Here is a 26506-nt window from a genome sequence, read left to right on the forward strand (position 1 = left end):
ACTCCCGCAGCTATTTAAATTTAGAGTTCAATGTCAAATTAATATAAAGTTAAACAAGATCTACGATATGAATTGGAATGAGAAACTTATGGGGACCTTTTATTTAAAAATGCTAAGGTAATAACTTAATAAATTATAAAAAGGGCTCACCTGTTGATTCTCACAATCATCGGCGTATCTTGTTTTCTTGAATTTCGAACAGAAAATGGACTTCCCTCTAGGCATAGTACGAACTTGGCTCTAGAATACAAATATAGTATAATTATCGAAGTGCCTCGAGGCATTACACAAGTATCCTATGTAAAAATGAATACTAGCATGAAAATTTCGCAGTAGAACATTATTAGAAGTTACTGTGACGGGTCCATGATGAAGAAGATTCGTTCAATATTATTCCAAGAAATTTAACCCAGGGGATGGAGGACAAAACTCGCTCTCGGTGGCCCAAGTACAGTTCACTTCATACATTATCCTGCGTGTCTCTCAATGTCGATTGTCTGCGGTGATTTTTTTTCCAATGTATAAGGTCTGTTCCGAAGGAAGTAGAACCTTTTTCTCCCCGGATAGACGACGGACGGGTGCTGGTTTCTCTGGTTGGGTTTGAGGGAGGGGAGTCTGAGTAAAGGTTGGAGACCAGTGGAAGCTGGCTCCCAGCCTTGGCGGGGTGCGGATCGTTCGTTCTCGAAACTTCTTTAACATGAACTCTTTACGCTCCGTCATGAACCGGTTATTGGTACAACGCTAACCCATCAAATTTTGCGTGAAACTGGGAAAGAGACTCATGATATGATCAAGGAAGCTTATGGTGTTACACCATGGGTAGATCGGGTGTTTTTGAGTGGCACCAATTGTTTCTGGGGGGTAGAGAAGATATTGAAGACGCCGATTATTCAGGACGCCCTTCGACTTCAAAAATTGACGAAAATATTGCAAGAGTGAAGGCTTTCTTGGAGAAGGATCGCAGATTAAGTGTTCGCATTGTTTTTTTGCATGGGACTTGGCCTCCGTAAAAGTGATGTGCATCGAATTGTGAACGAAAACATGGACATGAGAAAGGTGTCTGCGAATTTGGTGCCGCGAGTGCTCTCGGACGAACAATAGGAAACACGCACGCGAATCTGTCAAGACCTCTTCGACCATGCCTCAGCCACCCTGCAGCCATGACGTTGCCCCACCAGACTTCTTCCTCTTTCCCCGCCTCAAATCCGTGCTGAAAGGACGTCATCAAGGCTCGTTGGAAGAGTTACAACCGGCCGTGAAGATGATGCTTAGCAGCATTCCAGGCGCCGCCTTCTAGAAGGCGTACAAGGCGTGGATAATGGTGTGTGAACGGACAAGGCTGCTATTTCGAAGAGTATTGAGTGAATGAATTAATTCTGGCAACAATTTTTTAAAAATCGAATCAGTTCCACTACTTTTGGGTCATAGGTTGTATATATCGTTTTAACCAACTTTGACGTGTTATCACATTTTAACGATGCCGCTGGGGTCTAATGCTGAACACTGAAGGACCTTATATTCAGCGCTCTTCATGGGAGGGCTAGGAACGCAAAGCAGCGAGCCAATTTGATGAAAACTTTTACTTTTTACCTTGGGCAGGCGAGGCGAAATACACTCAATTTCTCTCTGCGCGAAATTGCGCTTTTCAGTCCGTGACATTTCGAGCGTTTCAACCTTGCCATTATTTCAGGGTGAAGGAAAAGAGAAAAATGCCTTGATTTCCCGACAAATTCCGTAAATCTCATAATTGGGGTGGAATACGGGAGATATTAACGAAGGGCAAAATCCACGAGTGTAGATTCTGAGGGACGTGCTCAAACAAATGGGTCGCTTCTGAATTGGCAAATATTTGTGCATGGTTTAAGATAACATGGAATTGTTTGTCATATGAAGATAGTAGAGAGGTATAAATAAAAAGAATTCGCTAGAAATCTGGTCATTTACAGCCAACGTAGGGCTTGAGTATTACTTATTAGTATGGATATTTTCTCATTAACATGCGTTTTCGTGCTGGGGGTGCTCATTCACTTTGCCCAGCCGTGGCCAGTATTTGCTGCAGGAACTAATTTAAACGAGAGAACTGGAAATATGAACGTTTCTCTAGCTTTTGATCCTCCAGTAAATGATCGGCGGATCTTAACAGCGGTTTCGGTTCAAACGAAATCAGAAATCCGTAAGTACATCCCCAAAAGTATATATTTTAATGCAGGATTTATAAATAATTAATTTGCATCACATATATATTTCTGAGTTAATCAATTCAGAATATGTTTCTAGAATGTGGGAAGAGAAGCATCAATCGCATAATTGGAGGGAGCGAAGCGACTGAAGGGGAGTGGTGCTGGCAAGCTAAGTTGCACATTTGGAAATGGCCATATGTCTACCTGTGTGGGGGATCTGTCATAAATGATCGCTACATCCTTACAGCCGCTCACTGCGTTTATCGGTAAGATTAAAACTAAATGCAACACTCAAAGGTAACACTAAAATGCAAAAGAAGTAAGCGATAGGGTTTTTTATTTGATTTTTGATATTGAACTAATGTGAACCTTCTCGGACAATTGGATTCAGAAGTTTGTTCTTGAAGAAGTAGTCATAATTCATGGGCCTCTTCTGCTAATAGGTGATACAATATTAATTAAAAAGTAAATCGTTAGTTAGCCGTCGACGAGATTGAATTGAGGAAATAATATTATTTGCAACTGGAAGCGCTTACATTTAGTCGTTAATGACATCATTGCATCTCCCAAAAATAAATCATTGATTTTAATTATTTTTTCGTGCAGTATAAAGTTTGCAGCCATTTTAAAACTCATGCTAACTTTGAATGAAGAGACATTGAGAAATAAATTAATTGATGACATTTCCTGAAATCGTGCTGATTGAGCCCTGGATTTCATATTCATAATGATTATTTTCTGGTTTACTCTTATTGAAATATTTGAATTATTGTGTGAGTTGCTAAAAGCGGATGGCATGGCATAAAATGTAATAAATGAGTTTCCAATTTTCATCGACATTTGAGAATTTTATAGGATGAAATCTCCTAAATATTACAGCAAACATTTACCGTCAGCAAGGTAATTAAATATGTAGCTCAAATCAATTCCACAGTTGCATAGCTTTCTTTATATCCGTATAGCTTTCTTTCAAGTTGAAATTTGAATAATGCCAACTGACATGAGGAATACCTAATCCATACAACAGTACAAAATATCAAAATTTGGCAAATATCAAGTGCCTTTTACAGGCACTTGATATTTGCCAAATTTCCCTTCAAATATATTAATGTTAATCAAGTAAAATATAGCCTCCTGTGATATATTTTTTCTTGCACGACAAGTATTAGAGGAAATTGGAGCCCTCATTTTCGCAGTCAAGCTTTATATATATATATATATATATATATATATATATATATATATATATATATATATATATATATATATATATATATATATATTTTTACTCTTGTGATCCGTTCGATTCCGCCTTCCCCACCTCTATTGTGTTCGTCCTTTATACGTGTTCCTATCCCTTTTCCTTATATATGTTTCTGTATATATGAGTATATATATATATATATATATATATATATATATATATATATATATATATATATATATATATATATATATACACATTCAAACACGAAATCCCGCCAAACGGCGAATAAATACTCATATACACAGAAACAGATATAAGGAAAAGGGATAGGAACACACATAAAGGACGAACACAATAGAGGTGGGGAAGGCGGAATCGAACGGATCACAAGAGTAAAAATATTTCCCGGTCAAGGAAATATTTTTACTCTTGTGATCCGTTCGATTCCGCCTTCCCCACCTCTATTGTGTTCGTCCTTTATGTGTGTTCCTATCCCTTTTCCTTATATCTGTTTCTGTATATATGAGTATATATATATATATATATATATATATATATTTATATTTATAAAGTTCGTTCGAAGCTATCCGAGTTTTGGTACTATAAATAGCTACGGAACTCGAAAAAACCCTAAATTCAATCGTTGGTACTGCAGGAGATCGGGTGGTTGCGGTTGCCAGTGTTACGGTTTCCTACCCCTTGTTTCATGTTCGAAACTCTTTAGCAAGGCTTTTCAGTGGTACAGAGGATGCAAAGTGGAGTACGCCGTCCGCCAGATGAGACGTCAAAATGTGTAGGTCCATACCGACGCTAGGTTTCTCTCCACCATTCCCTCTGTCATTCCCTGAAAATCCTACCTCTACCAAATTAGCCACCTATCCCTGATGACGCAAATGACCTCATATACCGGCTCCTTTCCCTAATAAGTGTTACTATTACTCGTGAACTGTTTTTCTCGAAAATTATTGTTTTGTCGATTGGGAAGATGATATTTTTTTCTAGAACTAGTTAAGGTTGTTTATGAAAGAAGGGTCGATATTTATTACCTGACTAAATGCACGAGTTTGTTAGCATTTGAGTAACTTTCTAAAGTTTTTCAACGATTGAGCAAATAAAATCGTGTTGAGTATAAAAGATGAGTTAATTTACACCGAGAAGTTTACCGCATTAACTCAGAGCAAATGAAGTGTGACGCATGCACTTATACAAGCTTGCGTCATGCGCTCCGATTCGATTAATTCCGTTTAATAACGACTCCCCAGTAAAAAAGTATTCTCTACTCCTCAAGCAAATATCTGTATAATTTCAATTCTTTTGCTAAATTTTAAATATTTTCTGTGTAGGCTGGTAAGCTAATCCCATTCTAAAAGTTATGCCAGTATATACCGCCATCCTTGAGAGTTGATGGCAGTGTTCCGTGATTTTATTATCTACTTCAAATTTATTCCTGGGACCCCTCTTAATGCCAGTAAAAATGGATTAACCATTCCCTATTCTCAATAGGTAGGGGAATACAAATTTTGTACTCGATGTCATTAATAGTACACTGATGGCACTATTGCAATATTACACGGTATTTGTTTTCCTATCACCCACCAATTAAATTCATGCCGTCATAATCCCATGTAAATTTTTACGAAGGACCACAGAACAAGAAATCGTATTCTTAATGCTAACCATTCCAAGTGCTCAAAGATTAATTTTTACATGCGACCAATGTCTTCATAGGTGACACCGTGCAGAAAAATTATCAAGTAAATGTATTCTAAGCTTCATGTGCTTCATCGTCACTCATCGATACTCTCATTCTCTTCTTCCTGATAAAATGTTATCACCATTGTGCTTGTATTGTGGAGGTTTTTATTCTTTTGTTGCCTATAATACCTCTATTATTATGTGTTGTATTTCATGTAAAGATCAGGCTACTGGAATTTTCAAAAACGGAAAAGAAGTCCACATTATTCCTAATGCTAACTTTGACACTAGCAAAGAAAGAGCTGAGCCAACACAGGAATTTCTCTCCATGCCATTCATTATTGAGCAACTTTATAGATTTTTCAACCTAACTGAGACATTATTGCTGGTGTTCCAACCAGTATCTTCAGGTGGTAGATGTTTAATTGTAGTTCAGTTCAAAAGGTGTTTTATCTTGCCTTCATGACTGCCAGAGGTGATAAGAATGCATATTTTCCAGAAATATGCAATCTTATCACATCTTGGGCTGTCTGAATGAAGCTGCCTGGATGTCCCAATGCAGTTAATCAAGAAGAGACAAAGAGGGAATGGGGGTTAGTAGAAAGTTTAAATGAGAAATCAGATTGCACGGTTCTGTAGTGCCTGTGACTGAATAGACCAAAGAGTGATCATATGATCAAAATGAAATTACAGACTCGTAGATAATGTTTACAATTATTGAGCTGGAGCTTTTTGAAGATGGATGCTTGGGAAATGACAGATTAAAGTCACTAGTGCATCCAAGTGTCTACCCAAGTGGAGCCTTCTCTGAGAATGCATTGAAGAGTGTATCCTTGCCAAAAAAAGTGAAATTTTCGAGTTGGTCATGCAGGAAACAAGTTAAATTAAAAGTTAAGGTCCAACTTTATTTAATTTAGATTTAATTTAAAATATCATCATGTAGAAAACAAATGTCATCATGACATTAACTGGGAAAATTAATTAATCATGTCTGGTCATGTGGCTTTAATATTGAAAATATGTTGATTTTATATCTTCATAGACTCTTTCTGATGATGTTCAGGGAATTTTATTGATGTAAAAGATTAAATGAAGAAGGCTGTAAAGAAACAGGGAATAAGGCTGTGGAAAGCTGCTCATTAAGAATCCTATTTACTTGGCGGTAGGTAAATGGCGGTAAAATAGGAGTCGATGTTGCTTCTCATGTGGGTGTAGAATACAAGATTAGGGTAATGAATCACAGCAAGGAAGTGGAAAAATAGGGAAATACTCTCCAAAATAATTGTTTGGATCAAGTTTTGTGGAAATTTAGAACAGTCTTTTAGAGCTCACAATCAGTCCTACAATCTTGGTGTTTGATGAAAGTTGGAATATCCTCATTTGAAACCTGACTATGGATTATCCGCTGTTTTTAATGACCATTCTAAAACAGCACAGAGTGAACTGATGGACTGAATTGTATGGCAGGAATTGGAATTGATGTGTATAGAAACTCTGCAAAGCTAAATTATTGGCTATAATGCTTAATGAACCAGTGTGTTTTGGAAAATAAATAGAGGTACTAATAAACTATTACGAGAATGAAGGCATACAAGTAAAGTCAGAGCAGTTCAGTTTAATCTGCAAAATCCCAAAGATTTTAATACAGTCTGGCATCATTCTCTAGGATGATTCTCAAAATAAATGCTCTACCATTGAAAATAAATAGTGCTGCTGATATGAAAAAGGGACAAACTTGATAACTTTTTTGTTGGTGAATTGTTTTTGATTATTGATGTCTCCCAACTGAAACATCCATGAGAAAAATAGTAGAGTATTATTCTCTAATCAAGCTCCTTTGGTTATTCAGAAATCTATGAGAAATTCATGACAGGGTGAAGATCTTAAATCATAGGTATTTCCATCCCAGGGTATCTGTTGCTCACAGAGCGAGTCTATTTTTTTATATATGCAAATTTTTATTTGGTGCATTTAAAAAGTAAAAATAAGAACAGAAAGAAAAATCAATGGAAACTATTCAATTGCTATGCAGATCAAGTGGTATGAGCACATGACAAGAAATCTTTACTCAAATGGCTTTGAATCCCCCTGTAGGTCAGTGTTTCCCTTTGAGATTTTATGTATTAGTACCTTCTCCATCATATTCGTAATCATGGCAATAAATAAATGTATGCTCATGCTTGATATATAATAGTTTAAAATTAATCAGCGAATATTTGTCCAGCTCTCCATACAGTGAAGTCCACCAGTCACCACTGTATGTAACTGAAATATTTTCTCCCTCCTGTTTTCAAGTTCACGGTCATGTACATGCATGCATTCAACATGCATGTGCTTTTTGGGAATATTTAGTGGCTGAGTTAGGGTTGGCTTTGGTGGGAAAACATGTAAAAACTTGATCAAAATATATTGATGACTATGGAAATATAATATCCATTTTGGTGAAAAATAAGGTCCTCCAGTTAATGACAGAGAGTTTGTTGATTGACATACACCGGCTGCTGTTATTGGCCCTAATTTTCCTGTTTTCACCTTATTTCAATTTTAGTAGTAAATGTATTAGACTAAGCTTTACAAGTAAAAGTATGGCTTGATGATAAGGAATCAATACAATAATATAATTGAGAGTACTTATGATAGGTGGGAAGAGCAGAATCTCTCAACAGTTTTTAGCCTGAATATTTTATTGCCTGTTTTTCATCTATTTTTATTCTTCAGATTAGTATTGAAAATTTTCTTTCAATAAATAAATATATATTATAATCTCTTCCATTGCAATATTGAATATGCTCATGATTATGTTGATAATTGTACATAATCCATGATTTTGCAGCGGAATATAAATTTCAGAACTTAATCAAATGATATTTTCTAGCTGGCATTGGCTGGGTTCTAAAATATAAGTGAAGTCATTTGAAGTTTTATGGTGTTTTAAGGCTTTAAAATTTTCTCACCCAAATCTTGATTTTTTTTCAAATTTCATTCAATGGCAGCTGGCATAGGGCTATGATACATATATTTTGCCTTTCTATTTATAATAAATTAACATCATTAATTGAGGCACTTCACTGATAAGATGAAAAATGTGCATACAAATTCACAGATCCCACATTATCATGCTGATGTTTTTTTAATTGTGGTAAAGCTAAAGGTAATATAGTTTTCTTTGTGGATATTTATAAATGCTTCATTGTATTTTTAGGAAGTATTTATGTTCAATGTGATGTCTGTCATTTTTTAATAATTTCTTGAAACTTTTCTGTATAGTACACGAGCACAGGATATTACAGTGTATCTAGGTGCACACAACCGTGCAATTGGTGATGAGAAGCTTCGTTTAAAAGCAGAAAGAGTCATAAGGCATCCAGAGTAAGTAATGGTTTTTTAGCTATGATATATTTCTTTTATGACTTTAATTAATTTTTACCTTATTCACTTTTACAATCAGGTACAGTCCTAGGACATTTATCAACGATGTTGCTCTAATAAAGGTTAATAATAAAATTAAATTTACAAATGGACTTTGTTCAGTGTGCCTTCCTAATGAAAATACTGCTATTGGTGAAGGAGTAGAAGCCACAATCACTGGTTGGGGAAACACTTCTCCATATGTAAGTTTTTACTTACTCCTCTCTACTAAAGTAATATTCTATTTTTAAATAAGTCATTGTATTATTAAACATTCAAGCTATGTGAAAATATTACTACCTCACTTGTAATTTGTATTTTTTAATATTATAGTATGGCCGTCTGGTTTATTTAAGTTTCCATTGTCAGTCATACTTATCCATAGTACATTGAAGTATTTGTAGGTTCTTTTTAGTAATTAAATGAATATGATTAAAATGAATTTTGTCAATTTTAATGTCAAATTTTGTAAAATATACCGAGATATTATTATATTGGAGTTATTTAATCTCATATGGATACTAACTACCTATTTTAGCAAAAATGTGTCTTTGTAAAGTTCATGGGGCCTCAAGAAAAGTACAAATAAATCCCTGAAAAGCTTTGGGTTGCTGTTAAAAGCATATTTCTTTGGATTAGCATAATGAGATGTTTCAAAAAGTGACATTTTGAATTTCATGGAGTGATGTAGCCAGATATATTCTCCATGATAAATTCATGTGATTGACCAATTCACATTAAACAATTATTGATACTAATGGATTATTTTTTATTCATTAAGAGTGGATGAGAAAGAGAGTTTGTATCTAAAATAAACAAGATATGGTAATATTAGATAAGATAATAGGATAAGATAATACTTGATTTTTTGAAGCATACTAAAATAAAAATTCAGAAAGTATCTACCTGATAAAAGTAGAAAAAGAAGACGTGCCTGCACTAGAAAAGCTGCTGAAAAATAATATTAAATATACATTAATTATTGTATGTTAACAAAAACTCAAGGGGAAATGATAATATAGTGACAACAAAATCATATGTAGTGTCCTTCAACACACCTGTTTGCTATTGTCCTAAGTCACTACTCTGAGAGTATTAAATGCAATGCAGTATTACTTACATTTGTGAATAACACATACATTTGGAAATATGGAAAATTTTGATTTTGCTAGTTATTTATACCCACCACAGGATTTAGAATCACCTCAAAAGTAGGGATGGTGATGGTGGACCATTTTCCTTTTCAAAGAGACATATTTGAATGCATTCTTATTTTTGTCATAGTTAACCATAGAATTATTATGACAATATGGGAACTATAAATTACAGTAAGGACATCCAAAGTCCTGTCATAACTTATTTGTCTCCAAAGGAACTAAAGGGGTACAGAAATAGTCAACATGGCTGTTTCAGCATCCTTTATCTCCCTCTCCAAATATGCAATATCTATTAATTACTGGTTTCCAACAAATGAAAACAATATACAATCCTAATTCTGCCGATCATTATGGTTCAGTAAAGTTGCACCCAAAATGTACTACTGGTGCTTATTACAATTACTAATTTAAACCTTTTGTTTACAGAACTTAATGTACCCAACAGTACTCATGAAGGCTGTAGTAAATATTGTATCACAAGAAAATTGCAGTGCAGCCTATGCAAAATCTATTCCCCCTTCCCAGATTTGTGCTGCTGCTCCTGGAAAGGATTCATGTCAGGTTATTGTTTGCAATTTACTAATCTACAACATTTTCTTTGTTTATTAACCTCATTTTTACTTACTTACTGGCATATTTTTCTCACATTGCTATTTAATTTTTCCTAGGGAGACAGTGGTGGTCCAATGGTTGTAGAAAGTGATGGTACTTGGCAATTGATAGGAATAACATCATGGGGTAGAGGCTGTGCAAACCCTAAGTATCCAGGTAAGATACTTACTAAGTGGTAACTGAAATCAGGGACAATTTTCTTATATCTATACTAATTTTGATAAAATATTCCAAACTACTGGTAACTTTTCTACAGGAAGTGAAGAATTGGGTAAAATGTTGAAAAAAACAGTCCCCATCTTATTTTGTGCCATCACACAACTAAATACACTGCTTAACACTTCAGGATTTATTTAGAATTATGCAGTTCCTCACTAATGCTAATCCTTAGTCCTTATCATGTGACAAATAGATTCATGTCACACTGTAGTAGTAAAAAATAGATGGAGAAAATCAAAAGTACCAAGAATATTTTCAGTTCAGTTGGGAAAAATCCATTGCACTGAACAGAACAGGGATAATTATATATCTTTGTAATTTAAAAAATGGCCCATGACTTCTTTGTCAAATACATGTAAAATCTTTGTCAAATGTGAAAAACAAACTAGTATACTGTGCCAATGAAAATGAATCAGCATGGAGATAAAAATATGAGTACAGGTGCTGATATTACTTGGAATACCAACTCAGAGGTTGACTCCGTAGCATGAACAAAGTAATTCCTTCTTATTCCTAAACACACACACATTTTAACTTCATGAGAAGGCATTAGTTCAAGTTCCTTTTTCATCAAAAATGATCCCTTATTCTTACATCGTAACAGTCAAAGTAATATTTATTCAGTCATCATCGAGCTTTACTTTTACAAGAAAAAACAGTACATATCAAACCTGGGAAAGCCATTGGATGGCTTGCCGGCCGAATCTATCTACAAATGTACCTGTAGACAGAGGTCTGCACATATGCTTGACCTTTTGAAATGGCAAGAGAAGCTCACATATTCCATCAATGGGGTTTAAAGACAGCAACAATTTCAAAAGTTTTAAATACTGCTTTAAGGTCTATTTTGAAAATCAGCTCCCAGTTAGTGATAAATACATTTAATTATATGTATAAGTTTATGGTGGACAATCGCAAGTTAACATATTTTTACTTTTTGTTATGCCTAAGGTATTTTTTAAAAGATGAATTTTTAGAAAAAAATGCATTTCTTAGAACTAAAAGGCTTTGCCTCAGTATTTAAAATTTCGAACAAAATTGTATAATTTGTTCGCAAATTGCAAATTACTCAAAATATTTTTGCCACTTAAAAAAATTGGCCGATGACTGTCACACTTTTTCAGCAAATTCTTTGTTAAAAACTAATTTCTGCCCGAGTTATCAACTGTCGAGAATGGATATTTTATAAAATGGGTCTCTATTTTAAATAAGTATGCTGTTGTATCTGATATATAATGCGTCTTACTCATGCTACCATCTCATAACTAACAGGTACCATTTAGACAGAGCGTTAATATAATTCATTTCATATACATTTAGACAGAGCGTTATACATAATTCATATTTGCACATTTTCGGGCATGGTATTTTTTTTATACAGCGTCCTTAAAAAATTAATTGTGTTAACACTTTTCTCATGACGCTGTCCGAAACAGAGAATAATTTTATCGCAGCTCGACGGTGTTCATCGTAATAGTTGATTTTGTAGGCGCCATGACAATGCAACGAAAAGGTTGCCATAAATATACCGACTCGAATAATAAATAGAGCAAATGCGTAAAGAGCGGCTAGTAAGTAGGTAATGGGGAGAATTTTTATCCGCAGCCACAGTTGCTAAATGTAAATGGCACAAAATACAAGCAGCAACAAATCCTCAGCTGTTGTGATTGCGGAACGGATGAAACCAAACATAGTGTCATTCATTGCCATTTCAAATTCACCAATGCCGGCAACAGTGATAAGAAGTGGGGCGAAATGGATGTCGGTTAATCAAAGAAAAAGTTGAAAACAAAACCTGGACGCCTTAACTATCAATACAATTCAGCATGCCGCTGTACTCATAACCATTTTGGATTGTGAGCGTGAATGAACTTTCACCTGTTTCTCAGGGATTACTGGGTATTCCCAGCTATTGCACGAAGTATTTTACTGTTTCGATAAGCTAGGACAAGTTGCAACTAACGTACTTTATTTTTTAGTCGACGGTAATTTCATAGCTTATGCATTTCATTACAATACACTTTCCCTCTTGAGAACTCGTCTTAAGCGATGAAGTTTCAATGAGAAAATTCTGTAAAAACCAATTTTGTTATTTGTAAGAAGATTAGTCATTGTCCCATCCTATGCGTTACAATGAGGTTGTGTTCTATATTTTTGTTATTTATGACTTTTCAGTATAAAATTTTCTTTCTCTAATTACGGTGTAGGGAGGAACGTAGCCAGTTGAATAAATTATCCCCTAATAACAAATGTATGACGCATATGAGCATTCGGGACCACCAACAAAAATTATATGTTAGAGTGGTGAAACGAAAGTCACGAACAAAGAATACTTAAATTGATGGTCGTGTTATTTGAAGTGCTATATCCAAATTAGCATATTCGTCATAATAATTTGAATGTAAGGTACTACAAATTTAGTTTACATTTTTTCTATAATAATTATTTAACATCAGATTCATTTCCGTCTGAACTACATCTGCATCTGCCTTTATCTAGCCAGCATTCGCGCCTACCTCTCTCGACCGGCTAACAATACCATTCGTAAGCAGGTGTTTTCTGGCTCCTAGGACATTTCTTAATCTAGCCTCATCTTAAACCTGTGAATCAAATACCAAAGCATGCATCTCCCCGTCCGTTCTAGTTTATGAATTTGCGGTCACGACTTGTGTTGCGGAAATTATTGAATCAATGAACGTGATGTTAAATAAATATTGCCACTTCCTCGCCGAGCTCCAGTATACTATTCCCAAAAAACGTTGCCGCTCTTGCGTAATGACTATAAAACATTCTAGCGCAGTGCATATAAATGCATTAAAATAAAAATTACTATTTTAGAAGAATTAATGTTACTCAGGAATCAGATGGCACATAAAGTTTAACCGGTAAGCAAATTACTTGTTCTCAATTGCTCTCCATACTAGGTAATGTGCCCATTCTTCACTCCCACATTTGATGCACCTTCCATAATGCGTTTTAGCAGAGTAACATGTATTTATCCAATCTACTTTCGTAGTATGATTTCCTATTCAATGAAACACAGCACTGACATTACGGAAGACCACCCTCTCTCCTTGACTCGAACTCCACTGGTTGGAGCACTGGGATTAGATGAGTGAGTCTTAACTATCCGAGAGATACTGAAGATTCAGAAGATATTTGGTAAAGAAACGTCCTTGTGGGAAGAAACATCACTCATGGTCACAAAAGATTACAGTAAGAGCGGTCCCCTAAGTTAAATATTTATTACGACCTAGGTTTCGGTTATAACAGCGTAATCAGGTAAGCATAGCATGTGTTCACCAGTTTATAAAGGGATGTGGTGGGGATGAGAGGAGGGGGGAAATTTGGGAGTGGACTGCCATTGGTGGTAGACGGAAGGTTCCCGAAAGGTCAAGGCTTGAAAAGGGGGCAGGTTAAGGTTTACACATAACACACATGAATGAAAGCAAACAGTACTTAAATATCTTAACGTCTTCCTGAGTTTAATATATGATGATGGCTCGTTACTGATGCCTCTCTGCCCGTGGTGTCGGCCGATGAGAGAGAGGGGCTTGTGGGTACTTCAATGAAATTAGGGTTGTAACTGTTGTTCACCGCTAATGCATTGTTAGTACGGAGCTCCTCTAAAAGAAATCCGAAACATCAAGAGAATAATACACATTTTTCACTGCAGTCAGTGATAATCAACCGATAAATATATATCATAGCTGGATGTGTCGACTCTCTTCAGTATATAAATTAATATTCACATTGAATTAAGAGAGTAAATAGTACTTGTTGGGATCCTAATAAGAGTTAAGAGCACACTGAAAGTGTTTCTAAGTATTAGTTTTTCAGGTTCTGATATGTCACATAGGTAGTGTTTGCAAGAGTAAAATACCAGGAGCAGGTACCTGCATGATATGGTGCTGCAATTAAACCTTTCTCAGAGCTTAAAATTTGGTCATAACTTATAAATATAATGATCCTTCAATAAATGAAAATTTCCAATAGCCGTAAACTGTTTATGGCTAATGGAGTTTTTCATGTATTCAATACTACTAGCCGTAAGAGCTCAATTCTATCAATATAATGACCCTTGATCGCGGGAAGTGCAACGGTATCGAAAATTTATCTCCAAATATGCATTTTTTATAATTTAATTTCTTTTTTAGGAATCATTTCAAAAATTTTAATTATTTACTATAAAGTTTTCCTTAAGTTGTGCACTCTGATGCGAAATTATCAGACTCTATCTTTAAGTATGAAGTTAATTTGATTCCCTGTGATTCTTTATTTTTAGGTGTGTATACTAATGTGGTGATGTTTGTTCCTTGGATACAAAACAACTCACAAGATTGTGGACAGCAATGCAGTAATTAACATTTGTAAAATTTCAAATTTTCTAAATGTAAAATTTTCCATACGAAGTGTTTCTAAATATACGAAATAAATATAACCTGTATTTGGCGAATTACTAACTCCACCCAATCCAATGTGAGGTGTTGATATGTTGACAAATGTTTCCAAGTATGTTATTTAATTACCTACTAGGACAATGGAATTCCTGGGATGAAATACACTCTTATGAATATTTTTTTTCATTTAAGCAAATTCCCTCCCTATGGACCACAACTTTGGCGTTCTGATAACCCCTAGGGTTTTGTTGGTGGTAGCGATGATATTTGCTCCTGGTAGGGTCACCCATGCCAGAAAGGTCAAAGGCTAGCAGCCAGTCGAAAGATAGTCCGCGCAGCGTCTGTTTGTCCGTGAGGCGGCTGTAAAGGTGTCTGACCCCAGTAGGGCGGCCATTGAGTGATGGCATTGCGTTACAAACACTATTGAGGAAGGTCACGGGGAAACTCTTAAGTCATTTAACCCCAACTTTTAGGAAGGGCACCGTAGTGAAAATAAGTCCTGGTAGCAACGGGATTTGGCCCAATAGGCAGTGTGTCGTGCCCTCCAGCGGGGGAGGCAAGGCACCCGCGGTCGTCATTTCAACAAAATTCTTTCACGGCAAAAGTCTTAACGACAGGTGCAGCACAAAAGACGCAGAAAATGATCGATTTTTTTAGAATCGGAACTTTGAATATTAGGACAATGATAAGTGCAGGGAAATTAGAAAATATTAAGTGAGAAACCAAGAGAGAAAATATGAATATTTTAGGGCTGTGCAAGGTGAGATAGAAGGGCAGGAGAGATTACTGTAGTGGTAGCAGTAGATAATGCTGTACCGCGTAGGAGAAGAGGTTGAGTAAGGGGTGACTATACTACTAAACGAAAAGGTAGTTAGAAGCGTAGTAAACATAGAGCGAGCGACTGATAGAATATTATTGGTAGAATTAAAAGCGGAACCGACGAACTTGGTAATTTTTCAGGTTTTCATGCCACAAGGGAGGAAAAATTCGATAGAGTACACGATCAGTTGGAGAATCGCCGGTGACCCTGGAGGGAAAATTTTGATAGTTGTGAAGGATTGGAAAGTGACGGTTTACGAAGGATTAGTCAGAACGGGTTAATCAAAAATAATACACATATTTGTACACCACAGAACGTTTAAGAACGAATGGAAAATGCCGGAGGATTCAGGAGGATATCAACTAGATCATATAATTGTCAGGCACAGATTTTGGAACAGCGTGATCAATTTTCAAAGTTTCCTGAAAGGTGATACGGATATATATCACAATTTAGTGATTATAAAATATAGTGTCCTATTCAAAAAGATAAAAGAGGGAAGATGGTTTAGCAAATGGAACGTAAAAGCACTAAAAGGAATGAAAAGGAGAGGTATCAGCAGACTGTAGAGAAACTTAAGGTCATTAAAAGGGATCTGGGGACAGAGGGGAAATTGGAACATATCAAAAAAGTTATATCGAAAGTCGCAAAATAAACTGTAGGGATAGCAGTTAGGAAAAGAACAAGGAAACGATGGATAACGGAGGAGATGATTAGTAAGATATACGGGAGAAGGAAATAAAAGGATATAAACGCCGAGTTAGGTAAAAGGAAGTATAAAGAGTTAAATTATAGATCAAGATGGGCAACAAATAGAGATAAAGAAGTGTGGTGGAGTACTCAGTGCGAGGTAATGGCAAGTTAACAGTGAAAGGGTAAAATTAGTGCGTTATAGAGGAAGGTGGAGGCACTGTTAGAATATGAAAAAGGAAAATCGTTGCAAACAATCAAAGATGAGTCAGGAAAAATATTAGTTAAGCCAGAAAAGGTCCAAGAGAGATGGAAGTAACTCATTGTGGAGCTGTATCGTAAAGGATTGGACCAACAAGGTTAGATATAGAAAGAGAGTATGACGTAAATCAGGATAGCTTAGATCCAGTCCAACTTGATGACGAGATACAAAGGAAATGAAGGGCATTACAATCAATTAAGACCATGAGGGTGGGTGAAATTTCCGCGGAACTACTTGAACTTAAAGGTGTACTAAATTTTTGGTGGGAAAAGGTTTATGGAATAATTAGTAGCATTTACGTATTAGGGAGGGATTTGTCAGATCAGCTTTAGTTATTATTCCAAAAGAAGGGGAATGCAGAAATATGTGAGGAATACCGAAGAATGATTTTGATTTTGTATACAGCTAAAGTGGTTCTCGGAATCACCAACAAGAAGATGGAGTGCAGGAGAAATAAATACTTAGGGGAGGATCAGTTTAGGTTCAGGAATGGGAGAGGCATGCATGATGTCATTACAGTAATGAGGTCATTTATAGAGAGGAACATAAAATACAATCAAGGTGTATTTGCCTGTTTCGTTGATTTCGAAAAGGCGTTTGATAGAGTGAATTGGGAAAGCTCATTAATGTTTTACAGAACAGAGGAATAGATTGGAGGAACGCATTTGCAACATTTACATATCTCAGACTGCTTAGTTGTGAGTGGCAGATGCAGAGTCCGGCTCGAAGTTTCATTAAGAGTAGTGAGATATAGGTATCCATTATCACCTGTGCTTCTCAACGTATATGTAAAGAAAATGGTTAAAGAAGTACGGGAAGAACTAGTGGTAAGAATGAAAATCGTTGGGGAATCATAAAATCAGTTAGATTGGTGGATGACCAATCTTTATTTTCCCAGTCAGCCAAGGAGTTGCAAACTCTTCTGAGATCGTTGAAAAGTGAGCGCGATAGTTAGGGGATGAGATGAAATGCAGTTTTTGAGAAAGAGAAAGTTTAAGTGAAACGTTAACATAGGAGGGCAAAAACTAGAGCAGGTGATACAGTCACAATCTTCGCCTTCTTCGGAGCCTTCTATACCTTTGGAAATCCACTATTTCGGCAGTTCCTTTATCTCTGGAGTGCAGAAGTGAGTCCATGATTCGTTCACAGTTATGCATCAACGCAGAAATTGGACAAATGACCAACCAGCCCCCGAATCGACCACACAATTGCGTTTTTCTCCACTGAAAGCAAACCCATTATGCCGAGATTTTTTTCACACGCAATTATTCATACAAAATTAAAAACACTGTACCTTTTGTCGTGGCTTGGGACTCAGCTATTTCGAGAACTTTGATTAGTCGAGAATTCAAAATCATATCATAGATCTTGTCAATCATATCGGAGGAAATCACGGCCACTGGATTTCCTGAACGATGTTCATAATTTGTGGATGTACGGTCATGTTTAAACTCATTTGTCCAATGGTAAACAGTCAAAACGGGAGAAGTGTTTAATAGAAGTGTCAAGTCACCGCATGAAACTCCTTGGTTTCCATTTTCTAAAAAGGCAAAAGTTTGCTTCTGTCAACCATGAAAATGACACCACGAGATGGATGTAGTTGAAATTGTAACAACAACTTAATGAGAGATGAGACCTACCGAAAGGAAACCATTTCGGATAGTACTATCACCATCTTTTGAATTTTCTAAGGACTTATTGAAGGTCTCACGTATACGAAGGAGAACTTTGATTGCCTGGATGAGAACTACGCCGTCCAATATTTAAGAAAACAATCATGAACTTTGAGAGCATGATAATATAATGATGACATACATTATAATAATAAACATTCATAAGAGTAGAGTTACTTTCTTTCTCACTGTCAGCTCCTGTATTATAAGTTCCATAAATCGGTATTAATAATCTCTTATTTAAAACTGAGTTGATATTTGGCATATATTTATGGTTATATGGCCAAAAGGTAAGCTATATACTTATTCTGTCTTAACTTCATGAGACACTTGCATGAAAGTCCTGATCTTTCACATGGAACCAGCATAACAGTAAACATGCACTTCCAAAACTTCACTTTGTCATGATGAAACCGGTGAAAAATTTGCACGAATGATACTATTTCACCAAAATATGGATTTATTTCTGGAATGGTGTGAACTTACTCATTAAATCCACATTATAGATTTGAAGAAACTACGTGAATTGGCGTCAACAGAGTAATTTTAATGCTGCAGTCCCGAGTTCAGTACACAAGAAGACACCATCTCATATCAACAATCACTGGCATTGAATTAAAGCACCCAAATTACTATTGTCGAAGTTAATATGAATCCTATGCGATTTTCAAATTACCGACTGGCAAATTATTCAATGAATATACCTTTTCAAGTGTTCAGTACTACCCAGTGATGACTCGAATTTCAACATTTATAATAAACACATAAAACAATCGCACAAGTGGAATCTAAGAAAGTAATTAATTTAGAAAATAATATTCTGTTAATGTAGAGGGAGCACGAACGTAATTATTCAAGAAAATTTTAACTTCGAAAGAGTGTGTGTTGGTGCTTCACTGCTACATTTACTTTTTTTTCATGTAAGGCAAGGGGGCGGGGGGAGAGAAAAAGAAAGAGAGTTGTCCAGAAAAGTTGGCCTCACAAAGAGATAATCTTGTATGAGGCCACTCCCAATTGTTAGAAAACGGGGCATATTTCTATCCTCAAAAATCCAAAAGGGTCTCTATTACGGCCGAGTAATATCGGGTGTTCAGGTCTCACACAAGGCAAGGCTTTTTGGTTGGCATGATACGTATGGCTTCACTACCATTGAACAGGGTGAAATTTTTAACCCTTGCGATCCTGTTAAAAGTGACAAGCGCTTTACTGAATATATCTAGTGCTCTTCCATTACCTCAAGGATTGCGAGGAATGATTTTAGAGTTTTAGTAATCCTGGAATTCGTACACTCCACTTCCTGGAATAAATTGCCTTAACAATATTGCTAGGAATATTCTGACTGAGGATCTATCCTGTTACCCAGACAGATATATTTTTCTCAGAAAGATTATCTTAAAGATGTAAGTTTTTTGGATAATCCTGATTCTCTAAAGAAATGTCTCTCCAAACTTCATTCTTCTCTGCCCCAACGTGGGTTCCCTGGTTCTCTGCGAAGCAAAATATTCGTACACACACTCATAACCCTGATACACCTCCAATACCTCACAGAACAGTACATATATAACTCCTTACCTGGAGTTAGGGTTCCCAAAATAATCGCAATGACAATATCCTCATCTCTTCGTGCAACAAATCCAGAACTAGCCTAAATGGCCTTTAATACTCGTACAATTTGGGCATCATACGAACGACGCATTCTTAAGTCAGTGCTCTCGCTAAACACAATGGGTCCATTTTATAACTTACAGAGGGGTAATATTAATCTTGTTTATTCCAAAATGTATTAATTTAATCCATTGCTAGAGGATACTTTCTTTCAGTTAGAATATTGGACTATCGACGGAATATTTCTACTTTATCTTTTACCGCTCTACCGTTTAATCAGCTGCTGCCCACATAATTCTTCCAAGTTCCCCGGTATTAGGAAAACTTTTGATCTCTGTTTTTTACATAATTCATATAAATTTCATTAATACTTCAATGTCCATTATGTATTATCGTTAAGTTTACTATAGTAATTAATGTTCTGAGTTCATTTTCAAATGCTTAAGGGTCCCACAACTTCACGTAATGAAATTTTATCAGTTTTGTTGTCAAGGTTGTGCGACAATTTCAGTATTTTTCGAGAACTTTAATTGATATTATCTGCACTTTTTCTTCAATTAAAATCTGGAATTCAAAACTAAATTATTTCACCTGATATTTTAACAGCATCATGAAATACTTTACAATATTTAACCTCACCGAATAATCTCTTTCTTTAACATTGTAATCCAAATAAGCCCTTTAGCCATGATGTTATGTTAAAGGAAACAATACATTAATAATAACAATTTTTTTAGCCGCGATCTTACACGATACATCAAAATTACCTTGACAAATCAATGATTAGGAAATAAATTTTGCTTAATGAATCTTATTTTATGAATAGGAATTAGTAGGGAATGAATAGGAATTAATATTAATTTTTTTCTATAAAATTCGTTAGTTGAAATTTAAACAGGTCAGAAAGTCATGCTACGAACAATTAGTTAAAAACTTAAAATTCGCTATGTTATTTTGCCTAGCTATGGCAGCAATTCAAGTATTAGTAGTAAGTGTGAATGAATGTCAAGGACCTAAAAAAATATTTATTGACAATTTTGCAGATATAGCTAAGGGTAGAAGAGGCAAGTGCACGGAAAAGCGCCGTTAGCTAGTGGTAACTTTCAAGAATATTTATAAATGTTTCCATTAACTAGTTAAACTACTTTAAATCAGCGTAATTGAATACTTATAGTTAAAATCATGTAGGTGTGTTATTAAAACTCACAAAAACGAATTCCAACCTCTCTCTAGAACTTTGGATGGTCTCAGCCACTCACGCCTTTAATGTAAGTCACAACTCATTGTTTGTATTTGACTACATTCCCGCCGCGGAGATGATCCTCCAATTTCTAATTTGGATACAAAATGGCGTCTCAACTCTAGTATGGGGAGAATTCCCGTCTTTCTTTCCCTGCAACAGCTCCTCTTGTGGGCTTACTGGGAGCTATTATCATTTCTCTTGGAATATGACGTAAACTGTGAGTTTTCCTAGGGTGAATCTGTGATTGTCAGTGGATTACGTGCTTCAGGGACGTTGTTTTTGGATTGCTGCTGTTTATGCCTGTGCTATATCGGTATGTCTCTCAATGTTTAATATTTCATTTAATATTCTTGTTTGTGTCGTTAGGACTTCGGTTAATGGCGACGTGGGAATAAGTTTAGTTAGGCGGGTTGTCAATGGCTATTAATTATAAAACAATTGAATGGCCATTGACCTCCCGCCTACCTAATTTTATTCTTGTAGTGTGCTATGAATTTGGTAATGAAGGTTCGTGACAGATATGTTCTAGTCTTCAGGTTGTACTTTTCGGTTGTATAATATTTACTTCCTGATGTTAACTGTGGATACCGAGAGGGTTGTTTTTGATACTTTTCGAAAGTTTATGTATGATATAACCTACCAGCGTAATTTTATTTTGCTGTCACGTACACATTGTATTCAAAAGCAAAGTTCTTCGTGGGTTGAAAAAAGCCTCCTTCAGCACCATGTACATAGCAAGAATTGGAATTAAATTTTCATCCGCCGTATTGGTCTTTAAAGGGAAAAATCATTTTTAGTGTAAATATTCTTTAGTTTTATCGGGTGAAATAATTATCAGACCTTTAAGTGGCTAGATCTCCTTACGTACCCATATTTACTCTAAACTTTTTATGTTTACCGCAGCTTGTGATATTTTTAAATCAATTTAATTACCCAATAATTAGCGGTATTAAAACCTGCGAAAAGTTGACATTGAATGTTTTCCTATCATATGTAAGTATTTAATCAAGGTAATTATATTGAAAACCATTGAGTGGTGTCATCTTCCATACTTAGTGGCACGATTAATTTTAACTGTGGAGAATGGAATTAGGTTTGAGATTGCCATAAATTATGTCCAGTTATTATTGATGTTTTAAGAGCAAATCTTTGAACAAATATTTTTATTCCTAATGTACATGAACGAGACACCATATTTAATTTTCAATACTTGTCTAAGGCTAGGTTACGGTGCGATTACCAAATTACCTTTCTGTTTCGCTTCTAGAGTTTTTAACTCTTGTTATTAATGTTTATTAAGTCAGAGGAATACGGAAATATCTGTATTATTCCATGAATTTCTTGAAACATTTCTAATGCCTTTGAAGCTTTTAATGCATTGGGTATATTTCTTTATTGTGTAAATACATATCACAAATGTTGTGTCGCATGGTATACCTACGTAAGAGAAATTCCTTTAAATGCCAAAATATAGGGTTATTGTGATGCCTTAGGTTTACGTAATATACACTCTAGTGGGAGGATTCTGGCTTGCTAGGTTACCATTTTTATCTTTGGAATCCTGGCCAAGTGAGGGGGGCCTCCCACGCATGCGTATTCAGTTTGAACCAGAGGAAGTTAGACCGTCGACTGAAGATGAGATTATTTTTTGAGTTGTGTGTTGGCATTAAAGGTATTCGTTATTCAGTAGAGTAGGACTTACGTTAGGTAAAAATATATTTTGGAAGTGTGAAATAAGGTTATCATTGTCACTTTCGTATGTTGTGTTAACAGTTCCCTGGATGAATTTGTATCAGTTAAGTCTCCGTGTTTTTAGTAAGTTAAGCCAAACTGCGTTACTGAAGTTTGTAGTGTTCAGTGTTGCTTATTTTATTGTTAAATTTTTAATTTTGTCTTATTAGTATAATTCTGAGTCAGCGTTAGTTAGTGAGGGTTAGGATAGATTGGTGAATGGGCTGTGAGTAAAATCTTTGATATGATGCACGAAATGAATTAGGAAGGGGCCCTGGGGGTGCCCTATGCTGCAAGCTGCCCCATATGTCTTGTATAATTTTTGTGGGGACCAGAATAATCTGGGACGACCATAGATTCTGCCTTCCTTCTCTCAACTCGTGATATCACGCACTGCTGGGGCGCTGTGGTGGGGTTAAGCAAGGGGTGAGCACCATTAGCGTTCGTCGGATACGTTATTGCAGCGTGTTGACCATGTTTTATGCTTACATTGACCAAGGTATCGATTTAAACTGAATAAAACGGGCATTTGGTGTTTTGAGGATAATGGTTGGTGATATAAAAGAGTGCACATCACTAGAAAATTCTTACACTGCTCTGTTCTGGATTATGTTAGGCTTTCTTGGACCAGAGCCATAAGCTTCCACAGAAATATCCTAGCTATATTATTTCTTAGTAAGTACAAAAAGAAGTTTAAATTTACTGTCAACGTACCTTTCGATCACTAATCCATTAAAGCCATAATAGTTGATAAACGATGATGTGTTGACTTATGTCCAGAATTTAGCATTGTGCCCAGATTATTTTAAAAAAGAATGCCTGCATCGCCGCTAAATCACTCAAGTATGAAACTGGCATAATTAAATTAATTTTTACCGATGCCTGTAGCAAAGGTTTCCCTCTCTTTCATTAGATTCAATGCCTACCATCTCTGTCTCTGTAATTGTTGCCGTTGTACTAATCAATTTATTTTCGAGCTCATAGCCTACTTTATGATATGATGTTGATGGGGATAACTGCAAAATATTCGACTTTAAAGCATAACTATCAAGATGTTTGTCATGATGGTACAAACCCACAAGGAAAAAGAAATTAGATATCGGATGATGGCTGTTTTTTCCCACCTAACTCTGAAATGACCTTGCACCACATTGCTCTTTTAAGTTACTTTTGGTAGCTTTGGTTTTTAATAGCCACCTTGGTACCCGAGGTGCGACTGCTATTTGGGAAGAAGTGGTAATTAAATTTCTGCCGGAGGTAGTTTTATGTCAGGTAAAATTATCTGAAATGAAGCAAGCTCCGTTATCGTTCTGTTTTCTGATGAGGTACGCTGTATTATACATCAGTTAACTTTTTCTGTTGCCGTTAACTGCTTGGATCCAAGGTGATTTCATAATTGATCTCTAGTTTGTATTTTAATATTGTGTTCCCGTTCGTAATTATGATTTCAAGGCAGCGGGTCTATTATTTGGAGACGTTTGGTTATAGAGAAACCGAAACAGGCCTTGTGCATAATTTACATTTTGACCCAAGCCTAAAAACATTATTGTTTCTTCATGTTTCAATGAAATGTGGACCATTTAAAGTACTTGTAATTTAGTATAGTTATCGATATTATTAAGAGGGAAGTCAGGTGATCATTATATTCATGAATGAATGTTGTACCACCCGAGCCAATTTATTGTCGTTGCCATCTGATTTCCTTTATTGTCAAAATAATTTTCAGACACAGCAGCGACTGACATTTAAGCATGAAATACTCCGAGAAAGCCTTAACTGTCTGCACTTCTACTAAACTTATCTGTACTCCCCAACTACTGTTTCTATACCTGTGATCACTATTCTCTTGGTTACCTAAATTGTTTTACTCAACAATATTTGTCGAAGTTGAGACAGCAGTTGATTTAAGAGTGAGAAAATGTCCAACGTAGATACTTGCTTTGGAGATATGGCTCTCACCTTTTTGGCTATAGGCATGGCCACTATTTTATTTGTGGTGGTACTCCTTCCTGGAGCCTGTGAATGACTCAAAATGCTATAAGAGCACTCAGCGTCACCACTACCTGTTATCTTACGCGGCGTGGTGAGGCACCCGTTTTCACTTTATTTAGATTACTCCAGGATCAAACCTAAACTTGGCAGTACTCGGGCACGCGTTTAGAAGCGTGACTCCAGTAAACACGTAGAGAATTTGGAGTTTGTCATCTTCCTGTATGGATTAAAGGTCCAATATGCAAAATCTAGGATTATTTACAGTAATATCGTTTGTTTTGTTCTCATTTGTCATTGTATCAATCAGTTAGATCTCTGAGTTTTCTTTGGCGATTATTCCAACACTTCTCGTGTCAACATAATGACTAGTGGACCAGAAGGGTGAAATGAGTTAATGAATTTTGTACGCCTATATGCTGTTGAGGCCAAGTTTTTTATGATATTAAATAAATTGGCCTATTATAATATGGTAATTTTAAATTATTTAGAACCTGTGATATTCAAATGACGAGGTAAGAAGACTTGTAACAAGATCCATGTGATGATCGCCTTCTATGCGGAAAGGTTAGACGGCAAAACTTTGCAAACCGAAGAAACTATTTCCCTTTCCCCATTTTTAGATATGACATTTGAAATTTACTTGGGAGTATGAACAAAATCGTGGGCCGCGGTAGTCCCGGGGTAGGGCGTTGGACTCCTGACTGGAGGGCCCGGGTTCGATTCCTGGGCGTTTCTGGGTACCTACATCTCCACCCAAGCTATGTGATTTTTCGGGTACCGGATTCTGGGAAACCATAATCATCACAGGGAAAAGAACTGCCCCCCCCCCTTCCCCGATGTGTGAATTTCACTGCCGTCGGGCTTTGTACTGGGTGAATTCTACCATCACCTACCAAACCGACCTTCGGGTTGATTACGATTTTATACGATTACGATTTAATGAACAAAATCATTATAAAGTTGTCGCCACATTTTACCAACGAGTGAAATCGAGCTGCATATCCAAGTGTCCACCACGAAAATAATAGAAATGCTTTATTTCGTTTATTCACGAGGATCTTCAAGATACTCATGTAGATAGTATTGGGTTTCTCGGAAGTTACATTTTCAAGGTTTCAAATAGCCTTTAATTTAATAAATTCTTTTTCAAAATTGCTACTCATACTGAATCGCTAAAATATTGAGTGACAAAACTCAACCCTTATCTATTCATTTGGATATTGTTAAAAATATTGGGAATTAGTCATATGGAACGATCTTATGCTGTGCGTTTGAGAAGATTTTAGTTCTATGAAATACTTATCACCTAGTAATTTATACTATATGAGACTCTAGGGCCCAGAAAATTAGTTCTTGTGCCATGCTCATGGTGACTTTCAGCATATGCCCTTTATAATAAAAAACTGTAGTTAGCAGGACTATTTTACGAGTGAGTTAATGTTGTTTGGCGTAGGTATTTGCATCTAAAATTTCAATGTCATGCTCGCTATTGCAATCGCAATGGCGATTAGATGACGTTTAATATTTAACATTGGCTTATTAGTTTGAGTAGTTATAAAAAGTGAGGTATTCATTGACTGTGTGTTCTCTTAGCCTGAAGAAGTCCTTGCAT

The 26506-nt window shown here is 35.9% G+C and overlaps 2 protein-coding genes across 4 annotated transcripts in view; both read left to right on the forward strand.

Annotated features, from left to right (window-relative positions):
- The first annotated feature begins 5616 nt into the window (after positions 1-5616).
- Positions 5617-14843, forward strand: LOC139689364 (serine protease 1-like). The gene is made up of 6 exons (XM_071586443.1): positions 5617-5675; positions 8350-8451; positions 8531-8693; positions 10074-10208; positions 10316-10415; positions 14764-14843. The coding sequence occupies exons 1-6, from the start codon at positions 5617-5619 to the stop codon at positions 14841-14843; spliced, it is 639 nt and encodes a 212-aa protein (XP_071442544.1).
- A 6538-nt stretch (positions 14844-21381) lies between these two features.
- The window catches only part of LOC139689366 (TGF-beta-activated kinase 1 and MAP3K7-binding protein 3-like), a 132426-nt gene continuing 127301 nt past the window's right edge, over positions 21382-26506 (forward strand). For 2 of the 3 annotated variants that reach the window (XM_071586447.1, XM_071586445.1), the window contains exon 1: positions 21382-21484. The gene's annotated coding sequence lies outside the window, so the exon portion shown is untranslated. Of the gene's footprint in view, positions 21485-23271; positions 23329-26506 lie in introns of those variants that run through there. The other variant, XM_071586448.1, reaches the window with a different exon arrangement.

This window comes from Hetaerina americana, unplaced genomic scaffold, assembly GCF_022747635.1.
Source record: "Hetaerina americana unplaced genomic scaffold, ioHetAmer1.1.p SCAF_225, whole genome shotgun sequence".
NCBI classification, from domain to species: Eukaryota; Metazoa; Arthropoda; class Insecta; order Odonata; family Calopterygidae; genus Hetaerina; species Hetaerina americana.

Excerpts from the sequence above, each read along its gene's own strand:
- LOC139689364 (XM_071586443.1), top strand. The coding sequence starts at position 5,617 with ATGAAGCTGCCTGGATGTCCCAATGCAGTTAATCAAGAAGAGACAAAG. Across the intron at positions 8,452-8,530 it reads AGAGTCATAAGGCATCCAGA|GTACAGTCCTAGGACATTTA; the intron begins GTAAGTAATGGT and ends TTTTACAATCAG. Across the intron at positions 10,209-10,315 it reads CTGGAAAGGATTCATGTCAG|GGAGACAGTGGTGGTCCAAT; the intron begins GTTATTGTTTGC and ends AATTTTTCCTAG.